Genomic DNA, 24185 nt, shown 5'->3' with positions numbered 1-24185 from the left:
GCTACCAACTGCAACAGAGGACACGCAATCCCCAGGTTTACTGTGTGTCATTTGGTTATGCATAATCTGCGTATTTGTTTACGAATTAGCACCATTAATTACAGAAGCAACTAGAGTTGGTTCTACATTATCACCTGTTTATTTTTGTGCTCCATGTCACAATCTACCTCTAACGCCCTCATTATTTTGGGTATGACAGGGAACCATTAACAAAGCAGGTCTAGGACCATGTTATTCCACTGTCTGTCAACGCACCGGTGATGACAGTGAAGAAGAATATTTGTAGCAAGCAATCACAGATGAAAATAATGCAAATTTCAAAATATTCCAAAAGTCAGCTGTGCAAATCATTAATGATGAAGGAACTGCATTTAACATGACTTTGGTGATACATGCAGTCTGTCTTGGTGAATATAAACATAACTTTGTTTGTTTATAAGAAAAGTCAAGAAAGCACATTCCAGGTTTCTGGGTAAATGACCTACTGTATCAACCAGTCAGAAACATGTACTTTCCACAACCATGTTAAGTAGGATTAACTAAAGGTAACCATAAAGTAGTCTTAATATAATGTGCCCTTGTAGTACTATTGAAGCTAACTTACTTATTCACACCATTTTCTTTGTGTTTGTATTCACTATATTACTATATTATCACTATTATTCACTTTGCATTATTGGGCAAAGAAAAAATAATTTCATCCCAGACTCAATCCCAAATGCCATGAAAGACCTGTGTCTTCCCCACCTGCAGGCTGGCTGACCTGATGGAAGAGCACCAGGAGGAGCTGGCCACCATCGAAGCCATCGACTCAGGAGCTGTTTACACTCTGGCCCTGAAGACTCATGTAGGCATGTCCATCCAGACGTTCCGCTACTTCGCTGGCTGGTGTGACAAGATCCAAGTAAGACAGCTGCTTTTAAAGCCCTGAATCCAATATCACTCATAAAACCAGAATGCTAGCACCAAATGATAGTAGTATATGGCTAATCAGCAGCAGAATATGGATAAATACATGTAGAAAAAAATATGTTGTCTTTTCACAGGGCAGCACCATTCCCATCAACCAGGCCAGACCCAATCGTAACCTCACTTTCACCAAGAAGGAACCAATAGGGTGAGAGATGGATGAGTAGGGAGGGACTTTCATGTTTGTATGATTAAAGACACACACACATATATATATATATGTTGAGAAGGTAGACAGTGATTGCCCTGCCTGTTATTTGTTATTGTGGCTCTTAAGATTTGTCTGTGGGTCAGTTTCACAGGATGCCTCTTTCCATGCACATCACAAAAGAGTAATATCACTCACCTAGTTTTTATCTCCTAAGAAAATAAATGTTGATCAGAAGCAAAAAAAAAAAAAAAAAAAGGAAAGGGGAATAGTCTATTCTAAGTCTAAGGGCGTATTCACACCTGCCTTGTTTGGTTCAAACCAAACCAAAAAAATCACTGGTGCAGACCTTTTGGGCTGGTGTGAATACAAACCATCGAACTCTGGTGCGGACCAAACAGCCGGACCGAGACCCAGCTGGAGAGGTGGTCTCGGTTCGCTGGATATGTGAAAGTGACTGCGCTCAGTCCGACCCAGCTCTAAAATTAGTATCATTTTTGGACGCAACAGGCTTCTGTTGCTGCGGGCATTATGTTGTGCCAAACGCCTCTGATGCTCCAGTTCTGCAAGCGTTTGTAACTTTATGAAACAAATCAATATAAGTGCAACGAGTGCAACACGCTGAATCTCCATAGTTTGTTTGGAGAAAGATCTTTGTGCATGTGGGTTTGTTGACAAATTCTGGGGCTCTTGGGAAAATTGCAATGTGAAAAGGAACCGCACCAAACCAAAAAAGAAACATTGTATTTTGGTCCGAACCAAAGACAGTGGAACAAAGGACTTTTCTGAATACACCCCAAATCTATTCAACACCTTTGAGCCTCGAATCACAGAGTCATCCCAGTGTTTTTGTTTTTTTTTCCAATATTGCATGAATAAATAAAATAGAGTTGCACTCGTGTCAAAATCCTCCCTTTCTCTCTTCTCAGAGTGTGTGCCATTGTGATTCCCTGGAACTACCCTCTGATGATGCTGGCCTGGAAGACGGCAGCCTGCCTGGCAGCTGGAAACACAGTTGTTCTCAAACCAGCTCAGGTCAGCCTGCACACCCGCAGTCAGGCTCTGTCCATACAACATGAAGTGAAAATGGCTGTGCCGTTTGCATTAACACTGTTGAGTGGATGAAAACAAGGCTAAGCATGTACATCCACGGTAACCGCTCTGTGTCTGTTAGGCTGGAAGTACTCACTGGGCTCAGTTCTGGATGACTCGTGGAAGAGGTCAGGATAATCTGACAACCACTCTAGCTCAGCGTCTTCCTTAAATACTTGAGCCCAAATCAGGCTCATGCGCTCCAAGTGCGCTGCCGGAGAGGCGGAGTCAGCTGGGCACAGGGAAACATCCAGCTGAGACAGACAGGGGAGCAGACAGACAAGCACACAACACTAGGGAAAAGGCAACAGAGAACACTGGGAGCAGACAGATCTAGCAGATCCTCACGGTGTCATGGCTAACATGCTGATTTTAGCAGCATGCCAGTGTTAACATGGTCTTAGTTTTCACATTTAAGAGTGCTATAATTTGCTAATTAGCACTAAACACAAAGTGCAGCTGAGGCTGATGGGAACATCATTAGTTTTGCAGGTATTTGGTTATAAACCAAAATATTGGACACTTTGAAATTTTGGCCAGATGTTGGTTCTACATGAAAAGTCAAAGGATCATCAAAATTATTACAATTCATCCCGAGTGGGGTATGTGCCACATGTCATCCAGTAGTTGGATAGTTGGACATTTCACTCAAAACCATAGATGTGGACCTTAGGATGAAGTCTGGGTATCACCAGTCATTATCAAGTCATTAGGATTCATTGCCCTGAACCTGATGTCTGAACCAATCTATCTAGTAGCTGTTGAGCTATTTCAAAGGCTAGTGGTAAAGGTAAAATCAGAAGATGACCAGATTGATTAGGTTTCATCCTCTGGGGAACATGAACATCTGTACAGTAGGTCATGGCAGTACGTCCAATGGTTGTTGGGATATTTCAGTCCGGACCAAAGCAATGGACTGGCTGACAGAACAACATTGCCATCCCTGGAGTCCTGCTGCTAGTATATCTAAAAACAGGTCATATGTTTCCAGGTGACTCCACTGACTGCACTGAAGTTTGCTGAGTTGGCAGCAAGGGCGGGGCTGCCCAAAGGGGTCATTAATATTCTGCCTGGATCAGGTTAGTGGGCTTCGTCGTCAAGCATTGTTTGAGCCTGAGGTGGACTAACAAAGCTTTATGAGCTGTTGTTAAAGTCATCCTTCTCTCCAGGTGCTCTGGTGGGTCAGCGTCTGTCTGACCATCCTGATGTCCGTAAACTGGGCTTCACAGGCTCCACTGAAATTGGTAAACACATCATGAAGAGGTGAGAGGTGGAGAACATTTACAAAACTCTGAATACAGTGTAACATTAGTGCTCACCTTTGTGTCCCTGTGTCCTCCTCCATGTAAAGCTGTGCAGTCAGTAACGTGAAGAAAGTTTCTCTGGAGCTTGGAGGAAAATCTCCTCTCCTCATCTTCAGCGACTGTGACATGGACAAGGCTGTGCGCATGGTAAGGTCATTCATAGGATCATAGTTTTAGGTCATTTTTCACACCTTTAAATAGTTGCAGAGGTAAAGCACTGTGTTCTATGTTTTTCAGGGCATGAGTTCAGTCTTCTTCAACAAGGGAGAGAACTGCATTGCAGCTGGCAGACTGTTTGTTGAAGACACTATTCATGACCAGTTTGTGAAGAGAGTGGTATGTGTGTTTTTATCTCACACTGCTGATGCTTCTCAATTCAGCTTTATCCGCTCTAGGGATTCATATTTTTCTTGAAAATTAGACATTTTCAATCTCAGGAACAGAAGCATAGTATACCTGGAAATCCCAGCAACTGTGTTTTTACGGTATATCTTCCGCTTCAGTCATAATGCACTGGTCATATTTCAAGCAACACTAAATGCAGCAAGGAGAAGTGTGCACAAACCTAAGAGTACCTAAAAGAAGGCAAAAGAAGGCTATTTAGAAGGCTATTTATGTTAATCAGCGTTAGAATGAATACAGTGAGCGCATGTCAACAAACAGCTGAATGTGTTCATTAATTACAATCCACAAACAATACACGCACACAGTAATTCCTGAGATGAAGGATTTTTGATCACAAAATTAAATTTAGTGAGGTTTCTGAGCCTACAGTATGTAGCTCTGGTTGTTTTATTTGGATGCCTTTTCTCTCAGGTTGAGGAGGTAAAGAAGATGAAGATCGGTGATCCACTGGACCGCTCCACAGACCATGGCCCTCAGAACCACAAAGCACACCTAGACAAACTGGTGGAGTTTTGTCAGACTGGCATCAAGGAGAGAGCCACTCTGGTCTGTGGTGGCAAACAGATGCAGCGACCAGGTAAGGCAGTGTTATCAAGTCTCAGACCTCAGCCACTGTGTGGTCCACCTCCGATTTGACAGATGACGCAGTTTTACTTGTTACACCTCTGCCTCCAGGCTTTTTCTTTGAACCCACTGTGTTCACTGATGTACAAGACGACATGTACATCGCTAAAGAGGAGTCCTTTGGCCCTGTCATGATCATTTCCAAGTTCAAGGGCAGGTAAGGCTAACTGAAGATACTTCATGCCTCATAATGACTCGTGTACCCCTTTCTGTCATTTTAACCACAGCTCTTAAAAATTTGCACTGCATCACAGGACATCCTCTGTCTTGTCTTCTCATCTTTTCTTCTTCTTGTCTTCTCCTGTCTGTCTCCATCCCTCAGTGAGGTGGATGATGTCCTGAGAAGGGCCAATGCTACAGAGTATGGTCTGGCATCAGGTGTTTTCACACGGGACATCAGCAAAGCCCTGTACGTCAGTGAAAGGCTCAACGCCGGCACAGTTTTTGTCAACACCTACAACAAGACTGATGTGGCCTCGCCTTTCGGAGGCTTCAAACAGTCTGGCTTTGGCAAAGACCTGGGTAAGAAAAGTGCTGCTGTCACGGTGCAGCTGTACTTCTTTTATTCATGTATTTTAATACAATTAACATTGCAAGTAAATTAAGGAAATACAGATACATTTGGGACAAGGTTGCAGAATAGTCAAACGTTTTGGAAAAGATGATAATCAAGAGATGTTCAAGCACTCAAATGCCTCCATGCTAACTATGCAGTTAGTTTAGCTTACCTATATGTAGCTTACATTATCTTAGCAATAAGAGTGTTAACAGGGAGGTAAATCTGGCTGCCAGCATCTCTAAAGCTAACTAACTGACATGTCTGATTTGTCAAATCTGTAAACCTGATATATGGAGAGTTTCGGGCACCTTTTCATCTCGGTAAAAAAAACGCAGACAAGCATGCTGCTCAAAATGTTGAACTAGCCGTCCAAAGTGATAAGAGAGTGAGATATCACAGACATAGAGTAAATATATAAATGTTATTTCAGCAGCAAGTCTAGTATATTTATGCTCATAATGTGAAAATTCGATAACACTAATAAAGCATCTGAGCTTGATTGAGACCATGTATTTGTGTGAAATTAATCAAGTGTGTTACAAACTCAACACGTTTGCTGTCCTGATGGGCGCTTGGTCACTTTGGCATCTCAGTTGGTTCCTAACTACTTGCAAACACTTCAAGTGTGTGTATTATGACACTGACATTATGACATTATGACATATTATGTGCATGAGAACATTTTCAAGGGACAACAAATATGAAACGTTTATTTGACTGGCAAAACACACACAGTAGTAACACAATAGTGTTACTAAGGTTTAAACTGCATTTGAAGTCAGTGGAAGTTTGGATTGTATTATAGTCCCAGTAGCTACATTGAATACAAGGTTCCATTCATCTTGTTGCTGATGTTTTGAAACTCAGCTGTTAAGTTTCAACCATCAGCCTATGTCGTCCCTGTTTCCCTAATGGTTCACATCCTGCTGCAGAATTTGGACGAAGTACTCAAGTTTGTGGTGATTAACATCGATACTTACTGTCAGTGTCTCTGTCACTCCAACAGGACAAGAGGCACTCAACGAATACCTGAAGACAAAGGCAGTGACCATCGAGTATTAAGTCAAATCACTGGAGAATGAAGCAGTGAGGCATCAGCTGCCTACGGCCAGAGGCAGCGGTGTGCTGACACAGGAGAGGAATGTGGAGAGATGCACAGCGTCATGTGGATGGTGGAGTGATGTCATCTCAGTTATCTCAGAAATCAACTCAGACCTAGTCATGTCATGAGAGCTGTTCTCTCATTATCAACCACTGACTTTAATATGTATGTGCCTTAACATGATCACATTAACATGTTAAATTTATCTAACACATGAATGTTCAGTCTTCTAATTAACACACCTCTGAGCCATTTTGTAGTAAGTATTGTCTTAAACTATGCAAATGATGTATGTTTCTCGGTAGCCCAAGTGACTTCTGCAATTGTTTTGTAATTAATGTGACTGAGTTACAAAATAGGAAAATGTTTATTTAGATGACATTCATTTCTAATATTGCTTACATTAGGCCAGAACATCCAAAATAAATGTAACATGTCTAATAATAATTTATGGTTATCAGTGAAAACTGCTGAGCACCTCACTGCTGTGGACCCCTCTGTTTCTGAGCTCTTTGTACGTTTGATACTTTGATTTACTTCGTGAAGCTGTGTGGATAAACCCTGTACTGTTAGGCAGTAACAGAAGTAGTATGCACATGCAGGTAACGTGATTCGTTCATACAAACTAGCAATGTAAACTCTAGATCTGTCATTTTATTGTACAAAGTGAGGATTATTCCACCCCCCACGCCCTTCAAGTGAGTGGTAATGTATTGCTGGTCGCTGCCCCTCTCATGTCAGTGTACTAATGGCTGATTTGGAAAAAACAACAGCGCCAGCTGATAACCAGCTTCATGATTCATTTATCTGTTGCTTTTGGAAAAAAGCTCATGGCAGACAAAGTTACAATAGTAAGTGCTGCATGTTGTAATGATGATAATCTCCTCAGTTTTGGGTCTTTAGGATGGTGAAGGAGTGGTGAAACATCCCAGGACAGAACACAAATAAACACAATAATTGGCAAATAAAAAATGTGTTAGTGAATCATCTCAATAAAAAGAAACTGGCCTGCTCACACAGAGGCATCAAGTATAAAACACTGGAAATAGTGTATTTCATCTTCTGCTGAGACACACTACAGAGCTTCTGTCAGATCTTAATGGGTGACCACTGAGTGACACAGGATCTGAGAAAACCCACACTCAGAGTTTTCATGTGATGCACAAAAGTGTCCATAGCGTTAAATGACCAAATCTACTCTCAATGTCATTGAGTGGTGTAACATCATAATCTGACATTTTGCCATTAATATGAATTAAAAACCTGTCAGTGGCATTCCACATCTTCTTTGCATGGACCTGCAAGTGTTTCATCCTGTCTTTGATATATAACAGTCACTACTACAGTACAACACTCTGCCACATGCATTGTCACAACCTTCACATGTATGTCTTCTCCACTGAGTGGGTCCCTGTGTTTTCTCAGACACTCACTTTGTGCAAATCTTACTTTACTGGTGGTATGGTTTGGACTTGTGTGAGCCAGCACGTGCCTTTGTAAATGGAACCTTCGGGTAGATACTTTCCATAGACAACACAGGCGGTGTCACAGATCACACTCTGCAGACATTGCGTGGTTTGGAGGACAGAGAATGGATTAGGAAGAGGACATCGAAACATCCTGGCACATGTATGGGTATGATGGCTGACAGTGGACTAAGCAAAAGAGAAAAGAGGTAATATGTTTACTCTAAGTAATCAAAATAATATTTTCTGTCAAGTAAACAGTATGAGTATGGGGGAGCTGTGAGTTTATAGTCATGTAAACACCTGACTGACTACCGATGTACCTTAAAAAGTCTACTCCATCTGCTGATCCTGCACTCGTCCTGCTCCAGCCTCTCTTCCACACTGAGCCAGGACTTGACTTGTACCTCTGGCTGTGAGGATCCGCTAGATCTGTCTGCTCCCAGTGTTCTCTGTTCCCTTTTCCCTAGTGTTGTGTGTTTGTCTGTCTGCTCCCCTGTCTGTCTCAGCTGGATGTTTCCCTGCGCCCAGCTGACTCCGCCTCTCCGGCAGCGCACTTGGAGCGCATGAGCCTGATTAGAGCTCAAGTATTTAAGGAAGACGCTGAGCTAGAGTGGTCGTCAGACTATCCTGATCTCTTCCATGCAGGCTCGGAGTGACTTATCAGGAGGACCGGGACAATTCCCGGTGGGCCGGTGTTCACTTTTTTTTTTTTCCCTTTTTTTTTTTGGCCGGTGTTCAGTATTAATCAGTAATTATAATCCAGTTATATACTATATAGAAGATGAATCCGTTCTGGTCATGCGTACTTTAATTTTGATGATAATATTTTAGTATTTTTGAATTTTCAATGTATTCTTGTATTTGTGGTATTTCTACCTTTAGGGTAGAAGCAATGTAGTCAGCGTAAAAGATGTGAATGCATCTTCCACGACTGAAAACAGCAACAGATTAAAGAAACACAGCTTTAGAATCATAACCCATTGTTTTAATCCTTTCCTCTGAAATTTACATTGCCTTCATCATTTATTTTAGTCGCTCTATACCCTGTGTACTTGCACAAGCACATACATAATATGCACACATGGGCAGATTCTGCCTGTGCCTGTGCCTTTGTGTGGGCATACAGGCAAACATGACTCCCAACCCTCATCCTTCACGGGGGGCAGGTCGTCAGACTGTCGGGATCTGCAGTGCGCTCTGCTGGACGGCAGCTGAACCGCTCATCAAACGTATGGTTTTAGAGCAGAGCGACGCATTTTGAGCATTTAGGCCCCCACTCATTATGATGACAGCACCGTGTTTCGCGTGAACAGCCCACTCGCCCATTTCATTGGTGCCTTCTGTGCGCGGGGATGGGCACTATTCTGCAGGAGCGAGTGCCACAGCAATGTCTGGAGAGGGTTTCCATCACGGAGAGGGAATGGAAGAGGAAGGCGTCATGGAGCAATAACAGGCCTAATGTGGTCAGGTAGCATGAGCTGCGGTGTGTTTGTCGTCAAAGGCGGTGTGGACAGAGATGTCACACTGTCCCTGTAACGCTCTTCGGGGCTGCACTGTCGCGTCGGTGGCGACGCCGAGATGCGCGTTTGTTCGTGTATCCACTTTGATCTTTCAGTCTCTATGTATTTGTGCTTCAACCGAGTTATTACAAAACAGGGCCATCATGTCGGCACCGTCAATTACAGGATATATTATCGTTCCTATGTTGCATTTGTGCTTTCATTTGCAGTTTTATTTTGGTGATTGGTTATGTTTAATTTTTAGTCTTCTCTTTTTTCCAGTAATAAAATGGGCAGGCGGCAGCCACAAAGGAGGTCACTGCAGCAACAGTACATGTTCCCAAGCCAAGAAAACAGTAGTGACAAGGTAAGTGTGAACTGAGCGGACGAGCTAATTAATTGATTTTTCACTTTTCAAGCAGGAATACCAAACATCTGTGTGCTTTTTTTTCCTCTGCTTTATGTCACAGTATATTTAATTAAATTAAAAGTACACTTTTTTTTGCAGAATTAGTGGAAAAGTACTGATGTGTAGAATAAATGCACATGTATTAGTGATAAGTAGAAAATGTATGCAGGGCTCAACGTGACTCTTTGTAATCACAGAAGCTGCAGCAAAGAAGAAAGCAGAAGTCCAACACACCCTCAACCAAACGCAATACTTCTCTGCACAGGTGAGGTTGCTGTTTGTGCAGATCTCATGCCATTCTGTGCTGCCTGAATGCTAAGACAGTATCATTTATTTTTTTCCTCTAGTGCTCAGGTAACCTCAGATTCAAAGTCTCATCCACTGGCCCCTGCAGGGCACAGGATGGAGCCAAAGGTGCAGTCGTCTGGTCAGCACTGCAGCCGCAGAGAACAAAAGAATACAGGTTTCAGAGGGAGCAGGCACACACCAGCTTTTCCCTGCCACCGCCTGACTGATTCAGGTGATCTGCTGGAGAGACCATCATCAAACCGAGAGGTGTGGAGTATGAGGCGCCATCAGGAAGGCAACAGTGACACTGACTTGTCTGAGTCAGAGACACTTCCTGTGTCACCCTCTGGTCGTGTTCCTCCACAGCTCGAGCTGAGGCCAGAGGTCATTGTGGTTGAAGACCACTCCACTTGCAGCCACAGGCCCAGAGGACGCAACCATGGTGGTTTTGACTTCCCAGACTTCCTGCCTCCACCTTTTAACTCCTGGAGCCTCAGTCAGCTGGCTGTCTTCTATAACATGGAGGGCCGGGGGGCCCCACGGCCAAGACCTGTGGGCCCTTTGGAAAGGTATCTTGACAGGCTGCTACAGCTGGAGTGGCGCCAGATTCAGACCTTCCAGGAGGAGAGTGGGAAGTCGGCGGTGTCAGATGTTCCATCCAGCTGCCACAGGTCACCCACTGCTGCCTCGTCACGCCTCAGCTCTCCAAAGTGTATCCTCCAGTGTCAGCGTGCCTTCCCCCTCACCTTCCTCTCCTCTCTGGCTAGTCACTCTGCCCTGCTCTCCGGCTGTGCCTGCACTCTCTGCCGCATCCGCTACTCCACCTGTAGCACGTCATGCTGTCGCTCCACCCATAGCCATGCACGTCAATCCAGACTGAGTCCCATGCTGGAGCGCAGGGGACCGACATCGCTCCCCAAGAGAAGCTACAGCGAGAGCCGGGTGCACTCCTCAGACAGAAGCTCTGCATCCCAAGTGCAGAGGTTCAGCAGCCCTGTGAGGACCAACAGCCACCTGAGGAGAATGCAAGCCTCAGGTAATATCCGCAACCCTGCTCAAGGTGCTAACATGAAGACTCATTCCACTGCCAGAGACTCTAGTGTCGGGGCTGGGAGGGACCGTTTGGGGTCAGGGAAAGATGTGTTGGTCTACAGGACAGATGGGTATAGGAAGAGGAGTGGCTCAGAGCAGAGAAGAGCTAGAGTAGAAAGACAACATGGTGCTTCAGACAAAAGACGAAGTGGTTCTGAGTGTAGAAGAGGAGGAGCTGAGCGGAGGAGAACCAGTGAGCTCAAGGAATGGGAGATAAAACCAGATGCCGTCACTGCAATAATGGACAATTTACCTGGGTCCAAAAATTCTCCTACAAACAGACCAAGCAGAGTGAAACAGGTTGAATTTGTTACATAACAGCAATTTTAGTACTGTAAGTGTAATCTGTACACCACAGCTACAGTCATCATTCATACTTGATGAATGTGTATTTTCACTTATTTTTCCTTATTTGAACAGGTTGACAAATAAGATTTTTTTTTTCCGCTGTTGGATGTTATATTTTGCCAGATTTCTTTGTTCTAAGCTAATTATAGTTACATTGTCGTGTTTAATCCAATGGTTTGATTGCAGTCAAATAAGCTAAAGCAAGAGTGGATGGTCACATGCACTAGTGCTCATACAGAATAGAAGGGTATGTGGATATTTATATAAAAGTCTTTCTTTTTAATCAGCCCAGTAAGCCTCTGTCAGCACAACAAATGATGTATATATTTGTATGCAGGATTTTTCAACACACTGCCAGTTTTGACTCTGTTTTGATTTGTCAACAAAATAACTGTAAAATAAATGTTATTAAAGTTTCTTCAAAGTCATTGGAACAAAGTGTAGAAACATTGTTGTATGGGGTTTCCTCTCTTATTTATCACAGAGATTTGTCGTCGTACAACAATAAAATCACATAATATCTCATTATAGTTTTGTTAGTTTGACCAAAATAACAAATTACACCAATCTGTCCTGAACCGGGAGTATGCAGGCATCACAAGGGTGATGCACTGTAGTTAGGGCTGTAATTTGTGTTTAATTTCAAAATTATTATGATTATGCAATTTGTACAGTCATGGAATGGGTGTTTGTTTTTAAACAGAATGTGTCACACTGCCATAGTCACAGCCATGGTCTGACTAGTGTGTCTGTGATGGGTATATGAAGCAAAGCATTATCCAGGAGGCAACAGAAACAAACTAAATACCAAAAACGTTAGTAGCAACTCACCATTCCCACAATTACGCCTGATGGTGGCAGCACTGTGCCAAGGGGATGTTTCTCTGCTGCAGCAAGACCTGCAGGGGAGGGACAGAAGGAAGGTCTACTGGAAACCCCGCTGCATTCTGCAAGGCAACTGAAATGCTGAGATTTTCCAGAGGGATAATAATGAGCATGAAGCCAAAGTTACATAGCCATGACTCCAAAACAACATGACACTATTTAGAAGCAGGACTTGCATATTGGTGTTCAATCACAGTCCCCATACAACTTAACAGTGCTTGAGCACCTTTGGGAAGAGTGGGGGAGATTTTATAAAGCTGGCAGCTACATACACAGGAACATGCAAAGGGTAATCAGTGCTGTGCTCATGATCTGTGGCAGTGGTCACATCAATAAGCCAGACTCTGTCATGGAATGTGAAGGCCAAATGCACAAACCACAATCAGGCCAAAACACTCAAAAACAGCCGTCCAATTGTTTCAGAATTCCTTAAAAAAAAATAAAAAAAATTCCAATAAAGATAAGAAAGTGTCGAATAAAAATAAAAACGTGTCCAATAAAACTCTGCAGGAGTCAGAAGTCCGAGGAGCAAAGTACTTTTGCCGACAATAAAGGGGAACACGTTCAGAAATGCACTAGTGCAATACTGACGAACTCCGATTTACAATGGTCTGTCTTTTATACACTTCAGCTAGGTGTTTACCACGCCCTGAGGGCATCTTTTGTTTTTTTGTGAGTTGCTTCTCATCTTACACCATAAAGTCATCTCAGGGCAACTGCTCTGACCTTAAATCCCCTATCTTTCCCAGATTTGCATTGTTGCATCAAAGGTGCTTCCCAAGGATGTATTCTGTTTATTTTCTCTCTATTCTTTCCATATTTCATCATTATCTTTTAGGCTTTTCCATACTAAAAATAAAAAAGGCTTACAACTTTATTGCAGGCACAGAGTGTATAACAGAAAGCATAAAAACAATACGTTAATCATTAACTGCACATAAAGTGATTATGAGAACTTTCAATCCATCAGTGATTATAGTAAACACACAATTATAAAGAATACATGCTTTAAGGTTACTTCAGGACAGCGAGGTTATGTTAGGTCACACAGAGTAGCAGCTGTCCGAACACCTGCAAGGCCACGAGGTGGATCTCAAGATCTCAGACTACGAGCACTCTCCTGTCATATATTCATGATCCTCAGAATCTCAGACCATGAGCATTCTCCTTCTGTCATATCCATGATCACTCCGTCCTGCTTGTTCTCAGAACCATCTGTATATATTCTGAGATATCTGTAGTAGATGTTTTTCAGGTACTGGCTTGTTTGGACTCCCACTTCACTCAAATGCCATTTTCTTTTCTTTTCCGGCACACTCGTGTCTACCTTAACATCAGGGACAAGCCATGGTGGTACTCTGCTAACTGGAGTGGACTTTGTGAATTCTTTGGCTTCTAGTCCATACTTTTTTGACATTTCTTCCTCTGACCATCCAAACCCACGTCTCTGGAATCTGGAGTAATCCCAGCATCTCTTCCCCACTTCCTGAACCCCAACTGACAGTTATTTAGCAGCCCTCTCTGTTCCACTACATATGTCAGCCTACTCACTATTACTTTCTCCAACCACATACGAGATGTCAGTACAATTGGTCCATAGTTATTAGGATTTGAAGGGTCCTTCCCTGGCTCGTTGAATGGTAAGATTATTGACCTTTTCCAGCAACTTGGTATCATCCCATCTCTCCAGATGATATTAAAGAGTCTCAGTACTAGCTTCAGTGACACTTCTGGGAGCTGCCTGAACATGGCATAGCAAAGTTGATCTTGTCCTGAGGCTGTGTACCCGGTACCTTGTAATGCTATTTTGAGTTCTGTCATTGTAAAATCCATGTCTAATGTTGACCTGAAGTCCTCTCTCTTCCTCACATCTCCGTTCTCTCTGAGTACCCGCTCTTTCTGCTGCCTGTGGCTGTTGTTAAGGTGTTCACCATTATAGGCGGTACGGTGGAACAAGTGGTAACACTGTTGCCTCACAGCTAGAAGGTCCCGGTTTGAATCCCGCTGTGGGCGCTGGTGGGGTGTCCTCCATCATGCCTTCAGTGCCTGCTGCTCGAGAAAAAAGGGCCTTTCTGTGTAGAGTTTGCATATTATCCCCGTGCTCACCTGGGGTATCCTCCATAAAATAACCCCACTAAAACATGCAAGAAGAGAACTGGGTCCCCAGGCGCTGGTCGGATGGCAGCCCACCACTCCTGGTCTGCCACGGAGGAAGGACGACCAGGATGGGTTAAAGGCAGAGGAAAAATTTCACCAGTGCATGGTGTGTGTGCGCATGTGATTCTTCTTATTATGTACTGCTGCAAATGCTTTTCCTAGCACCTCTGCCACTGCTAGCTGATCTCCATAAACCAGTGCTGGGATTTTAACTGACTTCCTTTTCCCACTCATTTGCTTAAAAATAGATCAGACATCTCCTAATTTAACTCCTCTGCCTATGGTGGAGCAGAATTCTTTCCAAGTTAGATTCCAAGTCCAATCAGATTCTCCTGTGTCATGTTTTTCCGTAGAGCTCTGAATGCTTTGTTTCGTTCTTTAACAGTTCTGCGACACTCATCATCCCAAGGAACCACCTTTTTCCCGCCCTTTGTTGTTCTTTTTGGAATACTCAGATTTGCAGCACTTAAAACATGTTCAGTTACTTGTGTTGTACATTTTTGAATGCATCCATCAAGTGTTATTAACTTTGCAGACTCTTCACAGCATATCCTGAATTTCTGCCACTCAGCTTTACTAAAGCACCATCTGGTGAATGTATAGCCCTTTTGTATGCATACATTTGTATTTACCGCAATTGATTCTGGGTAGTGGTCGCTCCCTACAGTGCAGTCACTCTTGACACACCATTCACAGGCATTCACCAATATACCTGATACCAGTGTAAGGTCTAAGCATGATTCCGTCCCTCTCCTCACATCTAGTCTTGTTCCCCGTCCATCATTAAGGCAGACCAGTGATCTTTCATCCATCATTTCCTCCACTATTTCCTTATTGATGTCTGTGTGGTTTCTGCCCCATAAGCTGTTGTGAGCATTACAGTCTCCACACCATATTTCTCTTCTGTGTACTGTCCCAGCTATTTCCTTAAACATGTCTACAGTAAGATTTCTACATGGATTATAAAAGTTAATTATCTTTATATTGCCATCTTTCTTTGGGCTACAGATCTCAGGTATCACTCACTCTGACTCTTCCGGGAAGGGAATTTCCCTGAAGGCCAACCCATCTTTAATGAATGTAGTGCATCCTCCGCCATTTTGATTGTTAGCTCATGTCTTATTATACTAAACCCAGGAATTACAAAATCTAACTGAGGTTGTAACCGGGTTTCCTGCACACATACCACATCTGGAACGGTTTCTAGTACATGGATATATTTTGTAAGGCCATTGGCTATGAGGCTCCTTGCATTCCATTGTAGTTGTAACCGTCCAGGGGACATTTATTGTGGTGATTTCTGTTTTCAAGTTTGTTGGTATTTCTGTCATCATTTATAAATATTTGAATTCATGTGGTCATTTAAACTCATTAAAGCACAGTAAATAAGATGTTCAGAAAGGTAACTTTGAAGATGTATAAGTTTAAAAATTGATGTGTGGTTTAAAATGTTATGCTGTTTTTTGTTTTTTTTTGCAATGTGTATTTGATGAATGAAATAAGTCACATGACCACAGTTTGGTTAAGGGTCTCACCTGTTGGATTGTGGGTCATGCAATACGGCTGAAGAGGAAGACGCCAACATTGCTGGAGAGGAAACGTGACCTACAAACATATTTATTCTGCATGGTCTGAGAGGCGCACACGGTAAATGTGACTTGTGTTTGATTTGTTTCATATTTGTTGGCATTATTTGTTTAAGTGTTTCGTATGGACATTTTAATACACTGTTGTTGTGGGTTAGCGTATTGGACCCGTCTAATGACTGAATTTAGCTTGATTGGCTTATTTTTGGATCAGTCTAATTAGAGACACTTTTTGTTAAAGTTGTTTATTGAAATGTTTGTATGTCTTTTATTTTTGTAGTTTTCACGGTGTCAGCTGATTGAAGATAAAATAAATGTTTGAAGACATCTGTATGATGCGTGGCCTTCATAACATCAGACTAGAGCAGTTATAGTAGTATTTGCAGAACCATGATTAAGGCTTCAACTCTCATTTTGAACCTTCTCTGCTACTTCAGTTGCTGTTAACATTGCATGTATCTGCTCTGCATTGATGTCTTTCATGTCAAGGAATTTTACAGCTGCCCCCACAATTGTTTTGATTTTATCACTTTTCTTTTTCATCATTGCTGCGACATTAATGGTGTGACAGATAAAGGCCACAAAGTTGACCTTTTTCATCACCATTATGTTTTCATCCACTTTGCATTCGTGTGTACATGCAGTCTGAATGTGAACTGGTGCTACATGGATTGGAGCCTGATTTTCCTGTGCATTCCTTTTCCTTTGTCCTGCATTACTTTGAGCCACACCACCATCATTCCTGCTGTTTGCTCCCTCACTTCTTACTTTCTTTAGTGCTTCTGCATATGACACTTTTTCCCATTATTTTAACTCTCTGGGCTTCTCTGGCTTCTCTCTGTACTATACAGCCTCCAAATGCAGCACTGTGTTCTCCTCCACAGTTGCAACATTTTACCTTGGCATCTTTTTCACATTTCCCATACTCATGTTGCCCTCCACATCTTGCGCATCTTAGCTTTCCGTTGCATTGTTGCACCGTGTGCCCCATTCTCTGGCATGCATGGCACCTGAGTGGCTTGGGGATGTATTCCCTCACATTATAGTTCACGTACCCCATCTGCACTGATTTAGGGAGTGACTTCTTAAACATGAGGATAACTGACAATGTTTCTCAAAGCACACCGTCCCTTTTGCTTTTAATTCTTGTGGTCTCACTTATTTTACCACCTTTGATTTCATTTTTAACATCTTCCATTGTCATACTCCATGGTACTCTTGAAATTACACCTCTCAGTTGGTGCTCCAGGGATATAGGCCTCCATCCTTTCCCCTTCAAGTGACGTCATTCTGAGTATCTTTTCCTGTATGTACTCGCTTGTTATTCATAAACTTGGCGCACTTGATTGTCCCCATTTCTCTCTCAGTTGCTTTTGTGAGTTTGATCAGATGGTAGTGCCCACCATCCTGATTGAATTCAATCATTACTTTCCACTCTCTTTCCCGTGTTTGATCCACTTGTGTCTGCTTAGTCGGGCTTTTCCTTGATTTTTTGTTAGTACTAGGCCATGACACACTCCCCTCCGACAAACTTCCCCCTCTATCTTGCCTCTCTCTTTTTCTCAGATCTCTTTTCAGCCTCGAAGACTGAGGTATCATCCACTCCATTTCATTCTCACTACACCCATCTGACATAGTTGACATGATGTTACAGTCAGAGTATAGTCCGCAAATAATTTCCGATTTTCAATCCTACCGCTTTCGTCTCGTCGCATCCGCTTCCGCTTTGCCTGTTAACCTGTGTGTGTGTGTGTGTGTGTGTGTGTGTGTGTGTGTGTGTGTGTGTGTGTGTGTGTGTGTGTGTGTGTGTCTGGTTAACTGGGTGATTAGAAAACTGTTCTTGGGGATACATGCAATGAATGTTTCTATCTCCTTATTGCAAATTTAAAAATATGTGTTTTGACCCTTCAAATTTACAAATTGAGCAAATGTTTAAAAAAAGGAAGGAAAATACATGTTAACATCACAAAATGTGTGTGCCAGAGAGACTACTAAATTCCCTATTAGGCCTTCTGAACTGCTAGTTTTTAAATAATTTTAAACAAACTTCTTCACGTCAAAGAACTATAAACTTCAATATAGTAGTCTCACTAGTGTATCTTACTCAATGTTATGCTTACATAGTAAATGTCAAAACCATAAGTACATGTGGGGTGTGTGTGTTTGTTCTAATAAATACATATAAACGCTTCGGCGTGAAGAAGTGGAGGACGCATACAGGCTGTTCGTGGGGAATTATTTTTAGGCGGCTTCCTGTCGGACCGTTCGGCTTTCAGTCGTTGTTTCAGACCGGAAGTATTTTTATAGCGACACAGCCACCATGGACGCTGAATCTCAGAGTGTTCTGAAGTATTTGACAGAAGTTGAGGAAGCAGCTGAAGATGTTCTCACCACTAAACAACAGGTAACGAAATACTTGGTGACAGTAAGCAGTTTGGCGCAGAGGGAGGACTGATGCATGAGCTAACGAACTGAGAATGTTAGCAGCTAAGCTAAGTAGCCAAATTGTGACGTCGTGGTTCACAGCGAGTTTATTTTAAGAAACTACATTTTCACTTGCCTTTATTGTCAAATAAACACACGTGCTCTGGAAAAAGGTCTTGGTTGCTCGGTTTTGATATTGGTAGTACATTAAATTAATACATACACTGACCAGATTACAAAAAAGCACATTGTACAATGCAATACAAAGCAAACAGCCCAACTGTTGTCAGAGTTGAATCGCACGGAGACTCGTGTATACTACATTGATATAACCTAGAGAGGCCAATAATACGGAGGAATAAACTGCTCAACACTCATTGTGGGAATCCAAAGGATGAAGAGAACATATTGTAGCGCACACACGGTTTTATACACGTGTCACATGTCCCTATCAACACATATGATTGGCCATCACCTACTCAAGATATTTTCTATAAAATAAAAGTTCCTACTGTACAATTGATGGCATTCCATACATATAAATACCAGCACTATGTTAAATAACTTAATTTACCGAAACGCTAAATGTAATAAAAAAAAAACCCCACTAAGCTTAAAAAAAAAAAAAAAAAAAAAATATATATATATATATATATATATATATATATATATATATATATATATATATATATATATATATTTTAGACCAATTATTATTAATATGTTTTCATGTTTGTGTGAGGCAGTTAAATGATACCAAAATAGCATTCTTTGATAAAATGACAAGTTCAAGTTCTCGTACAGCAGTACATGCGTCCTACTGAGCTAACTCAGAGTGTGAGCAGCACAGAATCGGTTTCCCTATTCAGCTTTACAGAAAGTTTGATGAAAGAAGCCTTAAATGAGAAATTACATTTTTTTATTTTGAGTAATGGGAGCTTTTGTAACAGAAGCTAACACGCAAATGATGCTTGAAACTTCAATGGAATGAAACTGGTTTGTAATAATTTGTCCTCGATTACTGATATGACAGAGCATATCAGTAAATGTTGTATTGTGCTAGGATGCACACATCATGCAGTAACGGGCAATTAATTTAATAATAATACACTTCTGATATTGCATATTTATATTATATATTCTGTATACCTTTTAGCATGGCTGGTGCAGCATCACCTACTGTAAATGTTGGTGTTTCAGATAGTGGACCTGGACACAAAGAGAAACAGGAACAGAGAGGCATTGAATGCACTGAAGAACGAAATGTCAGATTCAGGTGAGTGACCCTTCATGACAGGATGTTCTACTCATCTTGGCTCAAACATTCAACAGGAGTATCATGGACACATTGGCTTAGGTTATGAAAACAACTGCCCCATTGATTTTACAGTGAAAGTAACAATTTAGTAACTTATGATTCTGGTGTATAATTGTAATTGTGGATGTTGAGGTTGATGTAACTCTGCTATCATTTGCAGAGAAAGTGAAGGTTTGCTTTGGCAACATGTTCATCAAAATCCCCAAAGAGAAGACAAGAGAGATGATTCAGAAAGGTAAACAATTCAAGTTAACACAGTCTAAATGTATTGGGTAGAGTTCCACTACAAATAGATTTGTTGCAAATGTATTGTTGCTACATATGAGATCATCCTAAACTCTTTTGATCTTTATTTCTCATCTGCAGACCAAGAGCAACTGGACAAGGAGATAAATGATCTTCGCAAAGGACTGAAAGCAAAAGTCAATCATCTCAATGAGGTGCAAGGTACGAAGAGTATTTTGCCTGCTCTACTGGCTAACACTTGCAACATGCTAAGCTAAAGGAATAGTTTGGCATTTTGGGGAATATGCTTATTTGTTCTCCTACTGAAAGTTAGATGAAAAGATTGACACTCTCCTGTCTGTGTTAAGAGCTGGTGTTAAGGAGACAGTTAGATTAGCATTATGACCGGAACACGTTTAAATCTAGCTAATTAATTGTACCGTATTTAAAGCATACACGATATATGTAAAAAACAGCACCTGGTGGTTTGGTGGCAAGTCAGTAATATAATAACAATAAGCGGAAACATTTTAGTTGCTACTATTTTGTGAACTATATCTCTTTCGTGATAGCTGAAGTCAAAACAGGTCTGTCAGTATTCTGAATATCCTCCCAGCAGTCTTCTCAAAGGTGACTATGATGTGTGTCTTTTTGGTTGTTTGCAGGCAAACCTGAGCTGAGAGGCTACAGTCTCTCTCCTCTGTCCTCTGATGAAATCAAAGCTATTAACAGCCTTTTAAAGAGATGACATCAGACTGCAAATTGTGGAATATTTCTGAGGACACAAGGACAAAGAGAGACTAGAGTCCCATCTGCATCTCTAATGTGCTAACTTCTGGATGAGCTGGTGACTCTAAATTATTCACTCGGATGATCGACCGTATGGATGTAATTGACATCTTCATAAGCTGTCTTCAGGATATTTTTTAAAAAATTCATGTCTAAGATCATATTCTAGGTCTTAAATTTACAAACAGCAAATTTAAGACAGAAACTGCATTTACTCATTTCCTCTCAGTTGTTCAAGCTTTACTCCAATCATTTTCAGCCATCTTCATGAGCTGTCTGCTTTAAAACAGCTGCTTACCAGAGGCAGTGGTAACCTGCATTTGTAAAACCATCACAGGTACTGAAAAAGCAGAGGGCCAGCACAACAGTCTTGTCTGCTGTGTTTAATTTTGCAGTTTAACTGTTCAAACCATAGCTGGTGCTGTTGCATTTGTGCTCTGTAGTCACTAGCTGCAGCTTGACGGTGTTATAACGAGCTTACTGCTGGCCACGGCCGCAGCAGGTGTTGTTCCAAGTCCTAAACATTTCAGAACTGAAATGCAAATTTAAGGGTAACTGTAAAAAAATATGGAAGGATAACTACAGCTCATTGCAAACTGGATTTTATCTTTTTAATTCCAGCCATCAGCTCAATCAGTTATGAGAAGACTGTGCTCATTAAAGAACCCGCCAACATCTAGATATGAACTCCAGAATTAAGTGTCATTAGTGAATTGCCACCAGGTGGCAGTGCAGTGCAAGTGCAAAGAGGAAGGACAGGATCGTCTTTGAGTTCCTGCCTCCATGGCCTCACTACCAGTCTTGAAATGCCCTGGTATTAGTGCCACACTGCTTTATAATAGGCTATGTAATACACACACAGTTGGTTCTTGGAAATTAAACAAAATGCTTAACCTGTGCAGATGACCTGTGTGTTTGCCAGTGCAAAGTGTAAAATGTTTATATTTTTTTGTTCTTACAATCTTTTCTATGAATAAATGATACTTGGAGGAGTCAGTTACTCACAGTGCATTCAGTATGTGTTTTTGTTTTATGTTTTGTTTCTCTTGAATGAGACATACCATACATCCTTAGTCACAATATGAGTGATAAACAACGAGTGTGCTGTCCTGAAGAAGGAGAAACTAAAAAAGTGCTTTGTGGTGTAATCCCTTGGTCTGGCATGCCACTGAGCATGAGAGGACATGAATGGCCTCAGGCAACGGGAGAAAGGGAGAGATGACAGTCACATAGTAGGTATGATTTCTTGTGTGCGTGGATGTGGTGGTTTTGGTTCACTCTCCTCAGACCTGGGTTGCGTGCCACAGCTCTCAGACCTGGAACCAGCTCTGAGTGATGAATTTATGAGTCAATGGATAGGAACCTGCTGATTGGCTCAAATGTTCGATAATTATACCAAACAAGACACGCAACACTGCTATGTTAAGAGAGTGACACACTGACACTCAGCATCTGTCTTCCACCTGTGAACTACAAATCAAGACATTCTGAACTGATGATTGATTAGACGATGTTGTTTGCCTCTGCTTGACTACAACAGCGAAAGTATTCATGCCCAAGAGAATGAAAATAAATCCATAAAATATATGAAATTTGTGGTTTTGACAGTGTAGAGTGAAGTTGGATCAAAGGCTAAATATTTGCGTGTAATTCTGCCTTAGCTGCATTGATTCATTAATCACAGATTGAGGGCCAGACACCAGTATAGTGCCAGAAGGCAGTGATATTGGTGCAACAGCTGGATTAACAAGATCTATAATGAGCATGTCCAGCTGTCACTCTTAGAGAGAGAATTTGAATTTATCTGCTATTGATTTCAAAAGTACAAACTCTAAACTCCGCACATGGAGAGGCTTAGTGTTTTTCTTGGCATATTGGCAGTGTTTGTGTGTGGCTATGCCTCCTTCCTGCTGGGAATTTGAATTTTAATGGCTTTCAGGAGAAAAAAATCTATTTTGGCTGTCATTTCCATGTTATCCCAATGGGCAGAGCTGGAGTAATATGATTTACTCTAAGTTATTGGCTGTTTATGAGTGCATAAATCTTAGAGTATGCACTGTTGCAGAGCTAAATGTGAAGTCAAATCTTGAGGAAATAAGTACAGGGTCCAATTTCATGTGTGGGACAGAGATACTTATTTTGACTAAGCAGAGAGTCGTGTGTCTTATCTTGAGTGGAGGAGACTCCAGTTAGTGACTGAGAGGACGTAAAGTGAGAAGATTAGTTCCACATTGTGTTCTATAGTAATGTCTGTTCAAATTCTGAGCAGTTCAGTCAAAGGTTAGTACAACCATATAACCCAAAAGACATAAATTCCACTCACTTTGTGGTATCTCTGCTACTGCCAATAGCTCCAAGTTTTGAACCTCAGTTCATCTTGGATACCAACAGAATTGTGTATCGAGCTGTCAGGTACTTGAAACTGCCACACACTTGATCAGAATCATACTCCTCTATTTTGTAAACCTGCAAGTTGTTTTTTGGCCACTAGTTGGCAGTGGAAACAAGTTTTGAAAACAACATTAAAATGTCACCTTTAGTTATTATCGTGAACTTGTAACAGTTGCTTATTTACACATCCAGCAATTAGTGTCTGCATCTGTGCCTAACTGCTTAAAACGATGCAGTGAGAGCAGTGAGGCTGAACTCAAGCTCCCACCTTGTCACATGCAGACATTTGGTCAGTGGCTTATGCCTCAAACCATAGAGCTCTGACTGAGTACCCCTCTAGCATCAGTTTTGCATGTGCAGGGCTCAGCAGTAATACATGTTTTCAAAATAAAGCTACTAAACAATAAAAATATGTGGTTAACCAGCCCAGCGTCAGATGAAAGTGTGTAATTGACATCAGAGGAACCACCAGAGGAGAGTCAGTGTGACCTTTGCCTTGCTTACACATGAAATGTACATGTGTATGAAGCTGCAGCCAAATCATTATCTTTTCCCAAACTGGATGTGGAATGTGGACTTTTCTCTGTTTTTCTTCTATGTATTTTGACGCTCTGGAAGTGAGAACGGGCTGTCTGCAGAAATCTGTCGGACTATTCTGCACGACGGAAAATGGCACTGAAGGGGTACACTGTGCCTGAAGAAAATGCAAAGGGTTCCTTACCAGGTGGCTATGTGTGACGAGTTGGAAGTGAGGTGTCAAAAACAGTTAAGTTGTGGTCCGGACAGCCATCGATAAAAACAACGAGCTGAAAGTCACTATGAAGCTCTGTAAAACCAAGGGGAGCTGCAGATCCAGGTGCTTCATTCATGTTCTGATTATGTGGACTGCAAAGCAGAAGTTAACAACCCGCCTCTTCCACTCGTAGCTGGGAAACTAACACAGGCAGGTGATAACTATGTTCATGATGTCGTTATCCAGGATCAGGATAACAACTTGTGTTATGGAGGATGGCGGCTAGCCAAGTTGTTGCAACTTTTTTTCTCACCCTGGACAAACTACAAATAGTGAACCTCAATTCAGCACAAGTCATGCTGCTAATAA

General features: G+C 41.8%; 3 protein-coding genes across 3 annotated transcripts in view; all 3 read left to right on the top strand.

The window, feature by feature from the left end:
• The window catches only part of aldh1l1 (aldehyde dehydrogenase 1 family, member L1), a 28389-nt gene extending 21704 nt beyond the window's left edge, over window positions 1-6685 (top strand). Inside the window, exons 13-23 of the mRNA XM_070958681.1 lie at window positions 754-904; window positions 1047-1117; window positions 2047-2152; window positions 3201-3288; window positions 3379-3472; window positions 3561-3660; window positions 3751-3849; window positions 4330-4495; window positions 4594-4699; window positions 4865-5064; window positions 6108-6685. Coding sequence (XP_070814782.1) covers window positions 754-904; window positions 1047-1117; window positions 2047-2152; window positions 3201-3288; window positions 3379-3472; window positions 3561-3660; window positions 3751-3849; window positions 4330-4495; window positions 4594-4699; window positions 4865-5064; window positions 6108-6163 — 1237 coding nt within the window. The 3' untranslated portion in view covers window positions 6164-6685. The remainder of the gene's footprint in view (window positions 1-753; window positions 905-1046; window positions 1118-2046; window positions 2153-3200; window positions 3289-3378; window positions 3473-3560; window positions 3661-3750; window positions 3850-4329; window positions 4496-4593; window positions 4700-4864; window positions 5065-6107) is intronic.
• Window positions 6686-8849: 2164 nt separating this feature from the next.
• LOC139328819 (serine/arginine repetitive matrix protein 2-like) lies at window positions 8850-11832 on the top strand. The gene is made up of 4 exons (XM_070958848.1): window positions 8850-9140; window positions 9454-9538; window positions 9778-9845; window positions 9928-11832. The coding sequence occupies exons 1-4, from the start codon at window positions 9025-9027 to the stop codon at window positions 11276-11278; spliced, it is 1620 nt and encodes a 539-aa protein (XP_070814949.1). The 5' UTR covers window positions 8850-9024; the 3' UTR covers window positions 11279-11832.
• Window positions 11833-18238: 6406 nt separating this feature from the next.
• Window positions 18239-21701, top strand: pdrg1 (p53 and DNA-damage regulated 1). Its single transcript, XM_070959147.1, has 5 exons — window positions 18239-18340; window positions 19561-19636; window positions 19839-19913; window positions 20045-20125; window positions 20569-21701. The coding sequence occupies exons 1-5, from the start codon at window positions 18257-18259 to the stop codon at window positions 20649-20651; spliced, it is 399 nt and encodes a 132-aa protein (XP_070815248.1). The 5' UTR covers window positions 18239-18256; the 3' UTR covers window positions 20652-21701.
• Window positions 21702-24185: the final 2484 nt, after the last annotated feature.

Source organism: Chaetodon trifascialis, chromosome 3 (genome assembly GCF_039877785.1).
Source record: "Chaetodon trifascialis isolate fChaTrf1 chromosome 3, fChaTrf1.hap1, whole genome shotgun sequence".
Taxonomy (NCBI): Eukaryota; Metazoa; Chordata; class Actinopteri; order Chaetodontiformes; family Chaetodontidae; genus Chaetodon; species Chaetodon trifascialis.
Note: the sequence above shows the minus strand (reverse complement) of the source record. Positions and strands in the feature narration are given on the sequence as shown.

Bases quoted from the DNA above. Each gene is read 5' to 3' on its own strand.
- pdrg1 (XM_070959147.1), top strand. From the start codon at position 18,257: ATGGACGCTGAATCTCAGAGTGTTCTGAAGTATTTGACAGAAGTTGAG. The intron at 18,341-19,560 runs GTAACGAAATAC...TTGGTGTTTCAG, and splicing joins TTCTCACCACTAAACAACAG to ATAGTGGACCTGGACACAAA. The intron at 19,637-19,838 runs GTGAGTGACCCT...TATCATTTGCAG, and splicing joins GAACGAAATGTCAGATTCAG to AGAAAGTGAAGGTTTGCTTT.
- LOC139328819 (XM_070958848.1), top strand. From the start codon at position 9,025: ATGGGCACTATTCTGCAGGAGCGAGTGCCACAGCAATGTCTGGAGAGG. The intron at 9,141-9,453 runs GTAGCATGAGCT...TCTTTTTTCCAG, and splicing joins AACAGGCCTAATGTGGTCAG to TAATAAAATGGGCAGGCGGC. The intron at 9,846-9,927 runs GTGAGGTTGCTG...TTTTTCCTCTAG, and splicing joins CGCAATACTTCTCTGCACAG to TGCTCAGGTAACCTCAGATT.